This window comes from Pithys albifrons, chromosome 6, assembly GCF_047495875.1.
Source record: "Pithys albifrons albifrons isolate INPA30051 chromosome 6, PitAlb_v1, whole genome shotgun sequence".
Lineage (NCBI taxonomy): Eukaryota > Metazoa > Chordata > Aves > Passeriformes > Thamnophilidae > Pithys > Pithys albifrons.
Window position 1 is genome coordinate 38,312,501 of NC_092463.1, and position 19,872 is coordinate 38,332,372.

Sequence of the window (19,872 nt, forward strand, 5' to 3'; positions counted from 1 at the left end):
ATGATGGAGAAATATTCATGGAGGTGGAGCTAAGCTGAGGAAAGTCCTTTCTTCAGGACTCTACATCTAAACATAAAAGTGATAATAACAAGCTGGAGGAAAGAAGAAGGAAGGAATACAATGACTTCAGGAGACACTCAGTCCTGCTGGACCTATGTTGAGTAGATATAAACCACCATATGAATGTGTCTGTTCTGCATGCCTAGACCTGGGGTTGTAGAGGCATATGGTTCAGAAAGCCTTAAACTGTTTTTTGCAATAACCAGTTTAGAATCAGAGCAATAGTGTTGTGTCTGTCTTTTTTTTTTTTTTTTATTAGCTGTTTTATGCTATCTGCTTACTGTCCCAGGAAACCTAAACTCAATTTATGTACTTTGTTGTATTTCATTATAGAGCATGTATTTCTGTAGGCTTTGAGGTCTTGCCAAATTGAAAGTTCAGTGCTCAGATTAAAGGGCATCCTTCTCTTACCATTAGTTATAAATCTTCCATTAACCAGTATAGAGCAAAGTGACTCAAACATCATACTACCACACAGTATTTAGGCAAAGGTATTTCTTCCTCCTTATTTGACCACAGGATTCAGCTTCCTACCATAAGAAAATGGGAGGGTTTAACTGGCTTTAAGAAACCAGCCAGAGGTGGGGCTCTGAGTCAGTTTATAAAATAGTTGCTCACCTGCATATGAGACATTTGAACTATTGGTGTATGTGGAAGCTGAGAGATGTGAAATTGCATTGCTACAGATAACGTAGGACCTGTATGGGATTGCAATCACAATGGAGCAAGATGGCCTTTTGTCTCAGGTAAGAAAGGTGCAGAACAAAGCAAGGCATCTGGGATCTCAACTAATTATGCTGCATATAGGGCAAAGATGATATTACTTCCTTGACCTACCATTGATTAAAATGATTCTGCATAGGATGAAGAAAGTCAGTGCTTCAAGACTTCAAATTTGAAATTTTAAAAATTAGAGGAAGGAAGTGAAAATTACTTGGGGAGTAAGAACTTAATTACAGAGGGAGCATTTTGAAAATTTAGTTTTTTTCTTAATTTCAGATATGTGATATATGCAACCCTAGAATAAATATTAAAAAAGATGGAGGTGTACTTCAAAGTGAAAGATTAATGGCAGGGTGTGTTTATGAGAGACAGGTTTGCTATTCCTTTAACAGCCAGGGCCAGGAGCTCCTTCCCCTCCCCGTGTGTCATGCAGAGGGTGGACCTTACCTGGTTGCTACGCCTCTATTAAGGCTTACTGGGGCAAATGCGGCACAGGCAGTGGCCCCAGGCACCTCCAGAAACCCCTGTACCTGCCAAGGCCCTACATCGAGCACTGACCATGGGTTCCCTGTCACTGTGGTTGTGAAGCTCTCAATTCCCAATGAGGATTGCCTTTAAAAGACAGGATGGTTTTTCCAGGGATAACATTGGCCCTTCTCATTACAGGAGCCAATCACTCAAACCTCTCGACTAGGAGACGGAACTATGTGGCTGAATCTTGATGGAGAACAGGGGACTTCTCTTACAAAGGTACCACAAATAAGGATTTCAAAAGGAAACTGTAAAAGGGACTTTCCTGCTGGGTGGAGACGGGGTGAAAACAAATAGGGTTCAGCATCTGCCAAACAGTCTAATTAGCTGCTGTAACCTATCCAGTTCCCTCCATGAAACACAGTCCTGCTTATCGTTTTAATCACTCCACTTACATAGGCTTGCTTCACATTGAAGTACTAATGTGGTTTCCTGTCCTTGGCACCTGGGAAACAACCTCTGTTTTAACAAGACTAATAGCTTTTAAAGGATGAATTTGAATAGGCTTTCTCTACATATGTCTTGCTAAAGCATAAGGGGAAAATTACTGCTAGTGTAGATTGTAATAGCTGGGAAATTATGCCATTTATTCTCACAAAGACTATGGCAGAATCTTGAAGTGGATTTTTAATAGCTGATTTCCTGAATTAATCCTTCTTCTGACTTCTACAAAAATGCTACTAGTTTTCTGGGAGGCTTCAGACAGGAAATCTTTGCTCTAGGAAATGAGAGGACTAGATGTGCTAGAAGAGTTTTTGTTGTTCTTCCCTCTTGTTTGAGGCCATTTAGTAATAACTAGGAATACTCCCTTGTTCTGTTTTGTGATGAGTTAAGTTGCTGAGCCACTGTGTTTACAGTTTTAAGTAACAGCCAACCCTTTCTGTTCATTAGTTGAATGGAAAAACCAAATATGAGAAAACACACCCTAAAATGCAGATCTTTATACTCCAGGAGTCATAGCAGGTTCAGAAGAACACACCAAACATCTAAACTTTTTTAGATAAAACTCAGAATGCTGATGGGATTTTGGCCATTTGTTATTTATAGATCTGTGATGTCTAGGCTAAGCCTTCCTTGTCATGACAGGGTACATCCACATGCCTTATTTTGTTCAATCTGCATTGCCTTCTTGACATTTTGGACTAGCCACACACAATGAAGGTGGCTCCAAGGGACCTGATCCATGAAATGAGTTATTAAGCCCTTCCAGGAATTGTCTTCTCCAAAGCCAGCCTCTGGCAGTATCAGTTATTGGCTCTGTAATTGTTGAACATTTTCTGTGCCTTAGATTTTTGACATGAATACAGGTGCCCCTGATGGTCTGATCCACAGCTGTGGACTCTTAGCAGTAGTTTGACATCCTGGATTTGTACAACCAGTGACTTGCTGTGCAACTGAACTGCATGAATGTTATGGGTACCTTTTTCTACAAGGGGTTACTTTAGTTGCCTGGAGGATGATTTTAGCTGTTTCTTCATTAGTCCACTTGCTAACTGCCCTCAGTGTCAACAACATATATCCATTAGTCTTGGTTGCATGCATTAATACACTCAGGGATTATGAGGCATCACATGGACATGTATTCCATCAAGGCTACACTGATGCACTTCACTTTTTATTAATGGTAAGCTCAGCACAATATTAACACAGTACCTACCAAATTGCTCTGCTCAGACAGGCCAACTAGAGCAAAAAGTTGTCCTCTCCTTTCCTGCATTACCTGTGTCATGCATCTTTCTCAGTGGGTCTACTGAGATCAGTATCACGCTAATGCCACTTCAGGACTGGCAATGGTCTTTTATAGGTGTATAGGGGGAGTCACTACTGTCTATGGCTCTGTAGTTGTACTAAATGCCTTTTAGGCCCTTTGGAGCAAATTTTTCTTGCTAATTTATATTCCAACATGTTGTATCTTTTCCCCTATCTCAGTCACAGTAGAAATAAAATGTTAGGTGGAAGGTATTTATTTGTTTGTTTGTTTATTTACTTACTTAATGGTAATAGGAGAGGAGATATGGACTCATGTTTGGACTCCAGTATAAGATCAGAGCAGCAATAGCAATATAAGAGACTAAGAAGTCTTGCAGGTCATGAGGTCAGAGACAGGGGCTAATATGAAAGAGGGAAGCCAAAGGGAGCAAAGAAGAGTTTCCTATCAGGTGTAAAACATGGTTTGCACTTCTTTTGCAAAACAGGGCAAAGAAACTCCAGACACAGAGAGTATTTGAAGTTTAAAACTATAGATAAACTTCTCATGAGGAAAAACCAGGGGTGACCTTAGCTCAAGAGGGCAGACTTAACCCTGTAAACGAAAAACAGATTCATAGTGCATAGTATGGTGGAAGTGCAAAGCAGTAATCTCTTTCTCTGACCTTAAAATCAGTTTGGAGATCAGAGGTCAGCATTTAACTCTGAGGAGTACTGTACATTTAAAAGAGCAGGATTATGAGAACATAATATCCCATAGCCCTGAAGACCAAATATGTGTAATGACCAGATAGGAAGTAATTATCACAATGATAATTTTATCACTTGCAAAAAGTCTAAGGCATCTTTCAACACTGGATATTTAAAAAGTAAAAATTCTCCCAAGCTGGGTCTTAATCTTAGCACTTTGTACGGCTAGATTTTATATAAGAAGCAAATAAATTCTCTAATACAACAAATCTTCATATCATGCTATAGAAGTAGAGAAGTCTTTCAGTCTAGTACTTGATTTAGATATTAGCAGGAAAATAAAGTATTGGCCATTTCACAGTCATGTAGAAAACTCAACTCAGTTGTTCTTGAGTTGGGTGTTTATCCCTTGGGGTCACATCTGTCTTCTAAATACTAAGTACCTTTAGCATTCATTCGTGTCTTTTGTATGCTTGGTTTTGTCCCTGCAGATAGAATCATCTCCATGTTACTTACTGACTATAAGAGTCATAAGAGCAAGAAATATTCACCAGGCAGATGTCTGTAAGTATCTATCATGCTCTGTAGGGCCCCCTTCACTTCCACAGGCTACTAGCTAGTCCTGCTCTAAGAAAAACTGCTTTCTAGATTTCTTCCATGGACAGAGAAAGTCCTCTCATTGCTGAACTGGTTCCAGCAAGGAAGATAGTGTGTTGATCTTTTTTGCATCAGCCCTTGTTCTGCGCAGAAGTAACTTTATAAGGTCACAGCTGTGCCTATCACACAGATTTCTCTGTGTGTGCAAAGGCAGCAATGAAAGCTCTGCAGTCTGTTGAAAGCAAGAAATGGGGAAAGATCTCCCATGTTTTCCTCTGGAGTATATTTATGTAACAAAGAAGACAAAATGGTTGGGATAGTGTAGTAAGTACTGAAAATTGAGTAGCCTTATCTCAAATTTATCTAGTCCTGAAAGCTTCCTCAATGCTAAGCAATACCACAATTCCCTGTGTGCCAACTTTTCCAGATAAAAGCCCATCAGGTGTTGTTACATTTTGTAGCTTTTGTTACACTGGCATGCAACTAAAATATAATAGAAGTTTGTATCTTGACTTATGAGAAATCAGGAATTTTTTTAATGCTTTGGGCTTTCTTTCTTAATGTTTTGTTTGGCTGAAAGAGAAGCTATCACTTTGTTTCTTTAATTCTTGCTGCATTTGTCCTGCATTACTTTATCCTGAGCTAAACTGATTTCTTGATGACATAGGAGGAGCAATCCCTTAGGTTTTAATGTATTTATTATATGTCTAATCACATTTATACAGAGAAAAATCATGTCACTCTGCTTTTTCCTCCATCCTATTGCCTAAATTGTAATATTTATATTGGACAAATATGCCATCATGTATCATAGTGCCCTGCTTTGAAAACAAAACTTCATGTTGTTCAATGCATTCTTTCTTCTAGAGCCAATCCTCATTTTAGATGTGTTTGTGTTTTTAACATACAGTAAGCCAGACTGATTGCTATGTGAGCCTGTGGTTGCCAACGGCTTCAAATGACAAATTTCAGACTAAAGCCATCAAGAATTGCAAAGATCCAGTCTGGAATGAAACTTTCTACTTCAGGATCCAGAGTCAGGTCAAGGTACTCAACTGGGACTTCCCCGATTACTGTGACCTAGGGAGGAACTGCCAGTTTTTATGCTTTTACAAAGGGGACATAAGCAATTTTTTTCAAGAAGCAAGGAAATATGCAGAAAGATGTGAGAATAACACATATCCTTATGATGGTTTTCCATTACATGAAAGATGATTGTCTCTCTCAGCCATGGGTAGAATATGGCATTTGAGATGTCTGTGATTTCATCTCATTCCATCTCATAGGTTGATGGCAACATGGAGTTGATTTCCTCTCCACCTCCTCCCCTTCCTGTCCTTTTTCTTTTATGTTCTCTCACTCCTCCCAATTCCTGATGAAAACAGTTTGTCCCCATGACCTCCTGCTTTGAATAAAAACTTACACATTTCCAAAGCCCTTCCCTTCCTATTAACAGAATGTGCTGGAGCTGGCGCTCTATGATAAAGACATTGTTACTCAAGATGACCACCTCTTCACAGTGTACTTTGATATAGCTAAACTTGCCCTCGGAGAGGAAGTCTTCATGCACTTCAAGTGTGATTCACAGGTGAGGTCTGAAATAAGAAAGGAAATCGCTTGGCATGAATGTTTGAGTGCTTTTCTGTCTAAAATGTTGTTTGTAATATTTTTCTTTTTTTCCTTTTTATACATGGGCTGCCCAGTCACATAAAAGGAAGTTGTTTTAAACTGTGACATGGGGTAACCTCTTCACTCCTGGATCTGTAGTCACACTGAAGGGGTGGGGTTGGCCATTGAGACTCATGAATTCCAGGTGTCTTGGCAAAATTGTCACTTTGCTGAGCTTGCCCCCATTGCGAATTGAGGAGGGTGTCCATGCCAGTGCCTTTCTCATAACATTTTATTTAACCTAGTAATGAGGAAGTAATAACTCTGTGATCAGAACTAAGTGTTAAACCAGACTAGTTGCTGATTACGGAATGTGACATGGGTGTTTGAATAGTTTCTAAGTCATGCCACTCAGCTTGGCAGCAAGAAATTATCCTATCTTGAATGTCCAGGTAGACAAAGTGGTACATAGAAGATCCCATTATGTTCTGACTACCACTCTTCTTTTCCATTTCCCTCCAGTCTCTTGTGCATGTCATGCACCTTTCAGTTGAGGAGTTACCTTATCTACACACACCCAAACTCCACCCTGTAGTTCATTATCTTTAAATGCCTTATTTGACAATTCTTTCCTTGCAAAATACCAGAAAAGCAGTGTGTGAACTTCCACTAGCCTTTGGTGAAGTTAAAACTTTGGCTAGTTGTAACCCAGATAATCAATGTTTGAGTGGTTACAGGAGCCATATCCAAGCCTTTTGTTACTGTGTTTGCACAGCTACAGTAGTTAGAGCTCATACTCTTCAAGCCATTGTAAACTTTTTTTATCTTACATTATTATTTTGTTGTCTTTAATTCAATGGGTAATTTAAGCAACTAAGTAACCCACAGCATGATCTCACTTTGATATTCATTATCCTTTTCACTCGACTTTTATTTTCTTCTTGCCTATGCTTTTTCCCCCCTAGGGATTATACTCTTTTCCACCACTCCACAGATCAGGCTTTAATGTCAGATTTACCTGTGTTTCAAAGCCCTCAACATGTTGCCAAACAAAATGGTTTTCCTCTTCCACAGCTGCTTTGCATGTCACCATTTTTCCTACTTACACCAGAAGGCTTTGATTGTCCCCTTCAGCCAACCCCTTTCACTCTCAGAGACAGCATCGCTGCCTAGGTCTGTCCCTTATGCCCCAGCAGCATCAGGCAAGCCAAACACTTTCTTTGTTAAAAACTGCTGTCACAGCCATCCACAAGCTTCCTATCAATAAAGAATCCTGAGGCTCAAGACACACAGATGTGAGGTGATAGGTGCTTCTATTTTAAATGCTCTGCCAGGCACAAATAGTGCATGCAATAGTGCATATGGGGAGAATGAAACTTGCATTATGAGAACTTCCAGTAAACTAGTGCCAAAGACATTTTCCTTTCTTTATTTTCCAGAGACAAGAGGAGCTAGAAGTGGGATTTGCCTTGGATAATATGTGAGTAAACACGAAATGCAACATAACCTGCAGCAAAAAGAAACAGCAATTTAGAGGCATAAAATAATCTAGTCTAATTGTCTGGAGTGCATCATTCCTTGATGATGCTGTTGATTAACATGGTTTCCCAAGGAATCTGTGCCATGAGCTGTGCAACAAATTGGTGCATGCCGGTATTACCTCCCATGAACTTCAGGCAGACAGGAAAAACACCCTGAAACCTTCTCTTTGTCTAGTGTAGTGAATATTGTCTAAGACCAGAATATTGCTGGTTTGTTATGCCCTTGTGTTTGAGATTAGTAAGTAGGGTTCACCTTCCTTCAAATCACAACATGGAATAACACACTGGTCTTCTGATTTAGGGCTATTACTGTCCCATCCTCCCACAAACTGTAATTTTTTAAAAAATGGATTCCATGAAACCATCCATGGCCTCAGCTTGGGGGCTCAGCATAAAGTCACTACATAGTTTGGACTTAGAGTACCTTTAGGGGGTTTGGTTTTTTTGCTTAGCTCCAGGACTGGATGAGCCAGTAGGATGACAATTGTGCCTTGACAGAGTAGTCAGGAAACTTGTACCATGAGACTCCAGGGACTTTTCTTTCAAAGCGAATATGCAGCTAAAAATAAATAAGAAGAAAACCAGAGGAAGGGTGTAGCTCATAAACTATACTGTAATTTTAATGAGTTATTATAAATGTATTTTTCTTTCTATTTCCTAGTTCAGGCCCTCCTGAAACCATCATTACTAATGGAGTACTGGTGGTGAGTGTTGTATTTCCTCATCTTTCTTGTCCTCTTGTCACACTTGTTTCAGTTTACTCACAGTCATCAGGACAACATTCCCTTTGACTGAGCAAAGCCATCACTGAAAAGGTGTTGTTTCCCATGTCATCATGACACATCTTTTTGGAAGGCACCTCTGGAGAGGCGGCGGCTGGAACATCAGGGAGATCCCCCATGCCAACATCCCTTTGCTTTGCAAGGGCAGCACATGGAAGTGGTTTAGGTCTGAAACATCAGTGTAGCACTGAATCTTCCTTAGAAGAATTCCTCCCAAAATTCCAATATTGCCAAAGTGACAGTTTGTCCTGTCCCATGGACATGTCATTTCCTGCATTTATAATTGTGGTTCCTACACAGGGACTTTCCAACCATGACATTTGCTCATTTATTACCTTTGCTTCCTCATTATTTTTGTCTAAATCAGTGCTCCCCATCTCTGTTGGGATCCTCAAAGTACTTTTTTCACTTTGCCCTTATCTTCTCCCTTCTGCAAGCCCTGTTCATCCACCCTGCACCCCTGTCTTGCCCTGGTTGTGTCCTATTTAGACTAGGAAACAGAATGTCAGACTGGAAAATTCTTTTTATGAGGTATTTTATTGTTCATGTCTCTCACAGTCTCGCAAAATCTGCAGCTTAGAAGTTCAGGTGGTTGAGAAGCAGAAGAAGAAGAAAAAGAACAAAAAATCCTTATCAAGTAAGGTTATTTCTCCGTCACCTTTATTTAGCTGATTTGCTAATATTACAAAGATAATTGGATTAATGTAACAATGAAAAAACTCTCAACAAATCCAAAACATGAGAACAGCCTTGTGATAGGCTCTCTATGAATCTTTGTTACCAATTCTGATGAGAAACCTACTCTTTGTCCACTTTTATGTTGCTTCCTTAGAGAGAGAATTCTCCTTTAAAGTGCAAGGCTCTTATGAGGGCACCCAAGACATTATTCTGGGATCTGATCTGGTCTTCAGCTCCTCCTCTCCTGCCAAATTCCACTATGCCAGATACAAGCAGCCAACGCTGGATATTACACTGCCAGGGAACAAACGACCTTCCTCCTTAGTATGTTACAACCGAGCTTTATAAAACATAATAATGGCATGTAAAATATCAGGTACCATAAACAGTAGCATTAATTTGCACTGTGGTCAGAGTGTAACATTCCTTATGATATAAACTTCAATGTATTTATGTTTTTTCTCAGCACTCACATGTGTATGATAGAGGCTCTCCAAATGTGGGACTTCATTCCATTCCAAGTGGAGAAAACATGATCTTAGCAGAGGTGAGCACTTGCTTTTTTTTGGGAGAGGCTGAGAATCCTGAATGTGAAAGTCTGCAGCCCACTGATGTTTACCGGGAGGCTGATTCTGACAATGAAAGGCAGCAGACAAAAATGACATAGCCTATGAGTGGTAGATCTTTTGGAAATTGGGCCAGGTTGCGCCTTGTTCTGTTTGAACAGTTGTAGGAATATGGGGCATCTTGTTACTCTGCCCTGGTCTTACTTCATGCTAAATTTTGAGACTCTGTTCTTCCCCTTCTCGTATACCTGGGGGGTACCTGAACGGACTGAGGTAACTTCAGACTTTTGCTGATTCTGACCTTGCTTTGCAAAGCACTTTTAGACTCATGGTTAAAAAAAATCCTTATAGAATGAAATTATCATGGCTCTTGCGGGGTAAAAGCCACAGAAAGAGAGGAGCAAATGGTGCTGTGTGGGATGGTATTGTGGCTGCAGCCTGGCTGTCTGCCTAAGGGAGGTACTATTAATAAAGATGGGTAAGATAAACATTATCATTACTTTACTCTGTAAACAGCAGTTATCCTCAGGTGTTACATTTACTAGAAAACATTAGGAATTACTGAACAACTTCCCTTTCAGTAAAACACTGTAAAACAATCAATTTGCATACACTGCTGGATTATTCAACTATACATTACTAGGATGGCACAAGCTAAAATTCCTCCTCGGGCTGCAGGGGTGAAGTGCTAAAGCAGGTAGTCACACTCACATTGTACATATTCTTACTTTCCAGGATAAAGAATTTGATTTATATGTGAAGGCAGAAGACTGGTAAGAGACTTGGCTCCTCTTGGAGATTAACTTATACTTAGCTGAACTCATCTTCCCCTTGGTTCTTTCCTAATGAGTAGGAGGCACTCACAGTAGGACGGTAGGTTATGTGACCAAGTGATGTGGCATTCACATGAGCTGAAAGCAACTGTATGTAGTGCACTGCAATGCATGTAGATAACCCATACTGAGACATAAATAATGAAAAAGATGTATAAAATAGAAAAAAATAATACAAACCAATTATGCTACCCAGTGTTATGCTCAGCATAGTGTTTTACCTTTTTTTCAACACTGTGCAAGAGCATGGATGATCACTTAGGACTGTTGATCATGAAGTACATAAAGTACATTTCTGCCTAATTCAAGACAAATCTAGGAATTTTTTCCTAGCAGCTCTCAGTGCAGACTAAAATATGAGATAATCCACACAGCAGATGTCCAGAAATTAGCCTCAGGAATCTCTTTCCTTGGGTTTTCTTTTGATAGCTGCTTAGAAATTTAACAGTCCCTTTTTCTATCTCATGCAGCATTGTACACCTGCTTGGGAATGTAGAAAAGGCTTCTCCTGCAAATGCGGTACTTTGTGAATCTGGTTTATTTTATTCTATTGGAGACTGAGCTTTTCTACCAATAATAAAATGAAATATTCTTTTCTTTTTCCTGATCTCTGCTCCAGCCCAGACCAACTTGATGTACGTTTGGGGTTTGACCTCTGCATGCAGGAGCAAGACTTTCTATGCAAGAGGCGGAAATATGTTGCTCCTACTTTGAAGAAGGTCCTGCAGCTGGAACAGGATCTGCTGGACCATGAGGTCTGTAGGCCAAATATTCAAAACCTGTGATTAGTGCTTAGCAGTGAGGGCATAATGACATAATAAGACCTCTTTTGCTTCCCAGTTAAATTTTTAAGTGATCTTTCCTCATTTTAAAACTCATGTACACCTCCAATAATGCCCCACATCTCTGAACTCATCCTGCTACTGTGTTCTTTGCAGTTGCTGTCCTGATTTTAACTCTTCTCCTTCTCCTGCTACCCCTTCATTGCAAGTCTGGCCCGATACTCCTCATATAGAAATGGCTTCATTGCCCTAAGATTGTTACCCTTGTTGGAAAACCTTCTCCTCTCTTCAACCTGTGAGATTTCTTTTTAATTCCTGCCTTTTCAACTGTTGTTTTTTTTCCCTCTTACAGTCTCTTTTGGTTAGAAATAATGCATTTTTGTTTGTTTTTTTCCCAAACATCTGTGTTGAACACGCTGGAGACAAGTGTCAGATATCTAAGCAAAAATTGTCATTGATTTTATTCCTGTTTTCTTTTATAAAATAAATGGTAGCTTATATTTCAGTAGAAATGATTTAGAAGGAAGTCTGTGTCTGAGCATGTGTGATAGTGTGAGGCTTTATGTATCATGAGGTCTTTGGTGGCAGCCCCAGCCAGCTGCAGCCTGCTGTGTGACACCAGCCCTTTCTGTCCATGTGTTGCACAGACCCCAGTGGTGGCCATCATGACTACAGGAGGAGGGATGAGGTCCTTGACAGCACTGTATGGCAGTCTGAGGGGACTCAAGAAACTCAGTGTCTTGGACTGTGCCATGTACCTGACTGGCTTGTCTGGTACTACATGGTAAGTAGGATTGGGCATCTCTTGGTTAGAGTCTTCCTGATGACTGATGCTGAAGTAGGCTAGGCCTGAGGTGTAGCAGTCTATCTATAATACCTTCTCAGCAGTCCTACTTTTTTGATCTTCTTCCAAAATGGATGGATTAAAGTTTTTTCTTGGGGTGAAAGTCACATAATTTGCCAAAACATGAAAACAAGTGTTTTTCCAAAACCAGTTTATGGAAAATTTCTGAAGCTATTTTGACAAGGACAATGACTGTAACTTTAAAAGGGACATGACCATTTCTTAGGGAGCTGAAGACAGGAAAGTTTAATTTCAAATCAAGAACTTAAAATAGAAACAGAAAATGTAGCTACTGTCCACTTCAAACCTTGGTGTGCTTTTTTCCCTCTTCAATATATATTTCCTCTTCTAGGACCATGTCAAACTTGTACAGAGATGCTGACTGGTCACAAAAGGATCTCGACAAGCAAATCAGTGAGGCTCGAAACCATATGACAAAATGCAAAATAAATTCCCTTTCCTTGGAGTATTTGAAATATTACAAAAAACAGCTGTGTCAACGGAAAAGAGAGGGCCACAGAACATCTTTTATAGATCTCTGGGGCCTTGTCCTGGAATCTTTGTTGCATGATGGGGTACAGTATGTCATAAAGCAGCATTTACAATGGCTTATAATTTTATGAAAACTTATTTCCGAAGGAGGTATTTTTCTGTTTACTCTGAGAGAAGTAATTTGTTATGAGACTGGGTGTATACAAATGCACAGCCATTTCCAAAACATTCAGTGCCGGCCTTTTAGATACTCATCCATCATGGAAATCAGCATTCTTACTTGTGAGATTTTGGATATGTTTTTCTGAGAAAACTTTAACATTTTGAAAGAAACATTAAAATTTAAATTTTTTTTGCATGTTCTGCAAGTTAGTTATTTAAAAATATTAAAATTGCAGACATTATGCATGCTCATGAGAGGTGTTAAAAACCAGACTTGCAGACTTTGGAAAGTTGTGAGAGGTCTTATAAAAACCCTGCAACATAATACATTAAGGTGTTTTGTACCAAAAGTATTGCTTTATGCTCTTCATCATTTGCTTTCATTTTCATCTTAATGGATCATCAAATAATCTGGCATCAGATTGGATATCTGCAGGTGTTTCAGTAACAGAACACTTATGGCAACTTTGAAAAATATGGAGCAATTCAGAATCTACTCCCAGTGTACTTTAGAGGCAGAAAGTTTTCTGCCCTACAAGGTTAGATGCAGAGAAAATATTACCATGTTAATTTTTGTCTCAGTGTAACCATATTTCTGGAATCACAGAAAGACAACCATAGACTCTCTGATCAGCAACGGGCCCTTGATCGTGGTCAGAACCCACTTCCTATCTATACCGCAGTCAATGTCAAGAACAGCTATAGCACTCTGGATTTCAAAGGTAATTATGAGACTTCTGAGAGTCATTTGTCTTTACATTTAAGGTGGTAAATCCAGGGACAGTGTTTTTAGATAGCCAAAAAACCCCACTATCATTTGAAGACTAGAACCTCAGCTGATTGTATTCATATAATGCCCTTGTGGTCAGTTTAAGGTTTGACCATCTGTGCAACAGACTCAAAAATATTCCAAAGTCATTTCACATTCATGAGTTTGCATTTGTCCCATGCTTATAACTCATTGCTATTGGTCTGAAATCTTGAACTTAACTGCAAAAATGATTTTGAGGGCTGTAGTGCAACATTTTTCTCTTTGTGTTCTTTTTCACAGAATGGGTTGAGTTCACCCCATATGAGGTAGGATTGCAAAAATACGGAGTTTTTGTTCGCAGTGAGGATTTTGGCAGTGAGTTCTTCATGGGACGATTGATGAAGAAGGTCCCTGAATCCAGGATTTGCTTCTTGGAAGGTAAGCTATTAAAAACATTGAATGATTTTATTGTTAGTTTTGCTTTGGGATTTTGTTTTTTAATTATGCACTAATAAAGTATAGATACATGAATAACAGGATTAGTTTCACCAGAGAGGATAAATCTCATCATTGAATTAATGCTTTAATGGATTCATTTTACCATAAAAAGAAAATTAAAAATGACAGTCAAATAGCTATTTACATTTTTTAAGTTAGTTTTGAATAATAATATAGTATCATTTCCAGTCTAATAATAAAATAGTCAGTATTTTGTGTGCTTCCTATAGACATTTTACATGAGCCTTCATGCTGATTCTCCACTGCACTGGGGTGTGTTTGAGCATGCCAGACCCCCTATGCTCCAGAGGTTTTTGACCACACTTCACTGGCTCCAGCTTCCACACTGCACAGGCAAGCCTGGAGGGAAAACAGCACAGGCATACTCAAAGCATTTCTGCAGTTGACTGAAGTGTGAATATGTGTTTTCCAGACAAAGAGGCAAGCTGTCAGCTTGTGACTGATTTAAGATGCAAACTTCTCTTTGACTGGTCACTCCAGTTAGCAGGAAGGAGACGCTGTACTATTTTAGCCTCAGTTTGTGCTGGATGTGCATATATTTGCACTCCCTGAACCAGAAAACAGTGAAATCTTGTGCTCTAAGGAATAACCAAAGAAATTTCTTCTCAAGCTCAAAAATGCAGTGTCAGAACTGATCCATTATTGTATTAATAGGCTTATTACCAAAAATTCTACAAATGCACAGGATGTAAGATCATGTTGTAGTTAGCCCTTATCAGTATAATGCCTCTTCAAATCTCTCAGGTTGCAAACACTGACCCACTGGTTTTATACAAGCTTCATGATACTTGGAATTTTTTTTCTGAAAACAAAAGTTCCTTAAGTCAAATTAATTCACCAAGATCTCCAGCCCTAAGTACCTTAAGACAAAAACAAGGTATCAAAAACCAGCAGCCAAAAAAAAATGACACATCATCCTTTTAAAAAAAAAACTGAGGAAAAAGATGAACTTCACAAATTTCTACTCATTGTAACAGTTTGGAGATTCATAATGGGTGAATGTTTGAGTTACAAAGCTCTTTCTTTTTGCAGGCATGTGGAGCAGTTTATTTTCATTCAATGTGTTATATATCTGGAATTTGTCCCACTCATCAGAAGATTTTTGGCACAGGTGGACCAGGGACCAAATTGACAATATAGGTAAATTTTCATACTTCTTCCTTACTGTGTATTTATTGTTAGATAGACTTAATGTTAGATGTCTCATACTGCAAAGAACAATTGAATAATTTAAGAATCAGTCCTGTGGTCTATGAGGGCTCAACAATGATGTTGGTAAATCATTAGAATTTTAGAAAAATTAAGATTGATCTGTAAATTATTAATAAAACAAAATGATTTTGACTGCTTCCAGTAGAAGGTACAGTAATACAAAGAAGTACAACAGTTATCCTTGTCCAAAGCCTGCACTCATTCTGTTCCACAAATGTGTATATGTCTGGAGCAGATTTTTATTTCTACCTGGTACTGGATCTTAAGGGTTTTGTATCCATATCTGTAATGTGTAAGAAAATGGTACTTGTCTAGTAAGAGTAGCTTTTTATTTTCCATTTCTTTTAGTCATTTGTACTTGTTATCCTTTTCATTCTAGACCTTTCAAATAGAGAAAACGCTAGGTTTTATAACTTACCTTGACTTCTTGAGGGCTGACCTCACTTTAGGCAGGTAGAATTTAACAGCTTTCTCCTGTGCAGAGGAAGAACCCCTGTTACCACAGAAGCCGCATGAGCTGCAGACTCGCCTATTCACCCCTCCTGGCCCCCTCGGCAGTGCTCTTCGTGGTGCTCTCACCGACCGCCTCTGCATTTCTCAAGAGCACAACTTTCTTAAGGGTTTCCAGATGCATAATGACTACCTGGAGAACACGCATTTCTGCAGGTGGAAAGGTAACAGATGACCTGTGAGCCTAGGGAGAGAATAAAAATCTGGATAAAATAAAAGCCCAAATTTGATATTAAACCCATTCTCCAAGGTTAGAGGCCAGGTTTGGGCAGAATCACTATTAGATCAATCTATGAGTGACCATGCTACAGGATGTGACATGGTGCCGTGTTGAGCTACATGCCAACGGTTTTCTTGGTGACAGGCCTCCTGAGGCTGGGGCACAGGTCATGCTGGTGGCTCTCCTTTCCTCTGTTCCAAGACACGCTCAGTGGGGAGGTATAATAAACTCCCTTCATCAATGCTGCTACGGCAGGTACAAAATGGCATGTGACTGGACCTGAGAGGGCAGAAGAGAAGGGATCTGGCAAATTTCCCTTCCCCAAAGATGGTAGCCAGTTAGGGCTCTGTGGCCATGGGTAAGGGTGGAAAACAGACTAACCAGTTTTGCACTACTGCACTTACAGCAAGAAAAATCTTTCTTTTTAGATACAGTGTTAGATACATTTCCCAACCAGCTGACACAATCAGATGAATTCCTGTCTCTGGTAGATACTGGATTTTTCATCAATACAAGTGTAATGCCACTTTTAAAACCAGAGAGAAAGGTGGATGTCATCCTGCATTTAAATTACAGTGCAGGATCCCAGATACAGGTGAGAGTAATTGAAACAGTCTCTATTTCTTCTTCAACCTGTGTACATTTACAATTTTTTAACACTTAGGTGGTTTCTATCTTGCTCCTACTAAAAGTCTTAACCACTAGCACTTCTAGCCTAATGCTGTGGTGTGATATATCATTTATAGATGGTATGTATTCTCTTTTGTTTTTCTTGTACAATACAACCATATTGTGATAAAACTCAGAAAAATCAAAAACTTCTCCAATTATACAGTACTTTCCAATAGCAGTTTCAGAGCTTTCACAAAACAAGTTTGAAAAATGTCCACTCTGTTGCTGGACTCCAAGAAACACTGAGGCCTGAAATCCTGTAAGTCTTAGCACTGCTCTGTTCCTTGATCCAGGCTTTGGACCAGACCTGCAAGTACTGCTCTGAGCAGAGAATCCCTTTTCCCAGGGTGGACATGAGTGAAGAAGACAGGAAAAATCTGAAGGAGTGCTACCTCTTTGATGGTGCTGAGACCCCAGAAGCACCAGTACTGTTATTTTTCCCACTAATTAATGATACTTTCCAAAAATACAAAGCACCAGGTAAGTAATCAAACATGTTAATAAACGTGGGCGGCCTATTCAAGGGAATATATTTAATACCCCAAATCTTAAACTTCACTGTTGGCTCTTTTTAGCATATCAAACCTCTTTCTTGCTTAAAGTTACATTTTTTTACCATGTCAGATTAGATACCAGGGCTATGCTGTTTCAATTCCTGTGCTAGTTATACTGGGGGATTTAGTTTGTGGCTGACTTTGATGTATCTATGTAAGCCTTGAGTAGGCCCATGTAAGAGGAAAAATCACCATTTGCTCTCCCCTTCTGTGAAGCAGCTGATATTTACCTGAGCCGGGGACTGAGCTGTCAATTTCAATAACAATTTTTATTTGTTTTTTAAATTATTGGGTTTTTTTAAAAAAAGCTAAATGAGTAATTTAGACTGTGAACTCTCTGTGGAGAGACATCTCCTTTCCCTCCTCTGTTAAGAGTTTGTTAGTTTATGAGCCAAGTAACTCCCTTCTCTTAGCAGTGATTCTCACTTCCTCCTCTTAGGTCAGAAGCGCTCAGAGGCAGAGATGGAAGATGGCAAAGTTGATCTCTATGGCTGCTGTTCCCCTTATTCAACGTATTCCCTGCAATACACTGAGAAGGCTTATGACCGCCTGGTTCAGCTGAGTGAATACAACATTCTGAATAACGAAGACCTCATTATGCAGGCCTTACACACAGCAGTGACACGGAAAAGGAGGATAAAGAAATAATGTAAGACAAGGGAAGATGCTTTTATGTCCCTTAACTTGCCGAGAGACTGGAGCTTCCTTACTATTAGCTATCAGGCTACAAAAGATTTCTGCTCAACCTTACTAAATGGTAATCCCAGATGAACAAAGAGACTAAAAAGAAGCTTTTTTCTCCAAATAATTTCATTGCAACACTTCACTGTAATTCAGCTACGACAGTGGAGTAGGAGGCATTATTTGGTACAGAGGATGGGCAGCCATAAAGAAGAAGATGCTAAGATGATAATAAACAAGGTGCTAGTTGCCTTGAGAAAGAGCTTTAAATGTTCAAGTTTAAAGTGTTCAGGGCAGACCACATTAAATGCATACTTTATGAACTCAGCTTGTGTTTTGTATTTGCAAGGTGGTGGTGAGAAAAGCAGCATGGTACATCGCATGCAAGTGCTTAGAAAAGGAAAGACGCATGCCATATGGAGAGCAGCACCATGAAAAGGGACCTGAGAGTCCTCGTCAAGGGCAAGTTGTCCATGAGTCAGTAGTGCCTTGGCAGCCAGAAGGACCAGCTGTGTCCTAAGGGGCATAAGGCAATGCATTGCCATCCAGTTGAGGCAGGGGATTGTCATGGTCTGCTTTGCACTGATGTGGCCTCACTTCGAGCATGTGTGCAGTTTCAGATGCCACAATATAAGACAGATATGAAGCTATTAAAAAGTGTTCAAAGAAGGACAACAAAGATGGTGAAGGGTCTTGAAGGGAAGCCATAAGTGAAGTGGTTGAGGTCACTTGGCTTGTTCAGCCTGGAGGAAACTGAGGGGAGACCTCATAGCAGTCTATAGCTTTCTCACAAGGGGAAACAGAGGGTGAGGCACTGATCTATTCTCTCTGGTGACTGACAGTGTAGATTTAGGCTGGATATTATGAAAAAGTTGTTCCCCCAGAGGGTAGTTTGATACTGGAACAGGTTTCCCAGGGAAGTGGTCATGGCATCAGCCTGCCAGAGTTCGAGAAATGTTTGGACAGTGCTCTCAGACACACGGTGTGATTCTTGGGGTGGTCCGGTGTAGGCTCAGAAGTTATACTTTAATCATCCTTGTGAATGCCCTTCAACTCAGGATATTCTATGATTCTATGCCACCCTGTGGGCACAGATCACCTCCACGGGAGGCTTTAGACAGAGGCATAGGAGACATGGGCTATGGGTACCAGATCAATGAAGAAAAGAAAAGATTGTTGATGAAATTCTGTAATGCTTGATTGAAAAGTTCCTCTGTGTGCTTCCTCACTGCTGCTTGGCTATCTGTCTCTCTTCCCACTCCCGATGTGAGTAGTAATATCATAGTAACTAGAAATATAAGCTGAACAGAAAGACAGTGTTGGCTTTAAACCCCCTCAAAACAAGATCAGGAATGTGTAGATCCTTGAATTCATAATTTCTGCCTGTGCTTGCTTTTGGATGGGTCTTCCATGAACTCAGCACCTGCAGAATTAGGAGAAAGGCCCACGTGGCGGAGAAAGGCCTTTACATGGTCTTAGTGTAAGAAGAAAGACTTTATGTTTCGCAGTAGGGCATCCTCATCCTGGAGGATATTCTGCTACAGGAATGTTATTTTTCCTCTTGAAATAGCAGAAATTTATTTTATCTATAGTGTTGCTGTGGGTCTTGTTTAATTTGAGAAGATGACAAGAGTGGTGCAGAACTACAGAGGTCCTTGGAAGTTCTGGAAAGGTTTGCCAGACAAGAAGGTTTACTTCTGGATGACAAGCTGCTGCAGGAGGATCTATGCCTCCTGAGCTCTAATTTGTCTTGGATCATCTCTTCATCAAACCCAGCACAGATATGGACACATATGGCAAAATTTGCCCATTTGGACCAAATGTGCCATGATGAGAGGTTGTCTAATCTAGGATCCCTCACTGTTTCCAGGAGGGAAGACACAGAACAGCAGTTTGCTTGTACCTGTAGCAAAGATCCTCCAGCCTCTTGGATGCCTCTCACTGGCTGCTTTGTTCCCTAGGTTAAAATGCTTTACTTGTTCATTAGGAAAAAAAACAACAAACAACAAAGTCCAAAACAAAACAACAATAGTAGAGAAATAGCCTCATAAAATTAAAAAACATGTAGATCTGGATCACACAGTCACAGCTATATGAGTATGTAAGAGTATATATTTCCAAACATGTGAACAAGTTAATTTTAATTAAGTTCCCTGC

General features: G+C 39.8%; 1 protein-coding gene across 2 annotated transcripts; it reads left to right on the forward strand.

Moving 5' to 3' along the window:
- The first annotated feature begins 97 nt into the window (after positions 1-97).
- Positions 98-18,034, forward strand: LOC139673181 (cytosolic phospholipase A2 epsilon-like). Of its 2 annotated transcripts, XM_071558352.1 has the most exons (22): positions 98-156; positions 747-806; positions 1,450-1,533; positions 4,203-4,275; positions 5,219-5,355; positions 5,765-5,896; positions 7,356-7,396; positions 8,119-8,161; positions 8,798-8,876; positions 9,072-9,241; positions 9,384-9,464; positions 10,219-10,256; positions 10,936-11,071; positions 11,746-11,882; positions 12,295-12,517; positions 13,204-13,318; positions 13,648-13,785; positions 14,899-15,006; positions 15,561-15,752; positions 16,237-16,403; positions 16,774-16,960; positions 17,474-18,034. In XM_071558352.1, exons 2-22 carry the CDS (start codon positions 780-782, stop codon positions 17,680-17,682), a joined length of 2,517 nt encoding a protein of 838 aa, XP_071414453.1. In that variant the 5' UTR covers positions 98-156; positions 747-779; the 3' UTR covers positions 17,683-18,034. The 2 variants fall into 2 exon arrangements, with proteins under 2 accessions (XP_071414453.1, XP_071414452.1); XM_071558351.1 differs by lacking the exon at positions 98-156 and having other exon boundaries at positions 716-806.
- The last annotated feature ends 1,838 nt before the right edge of the window (positions 18,035-19,872 follow it).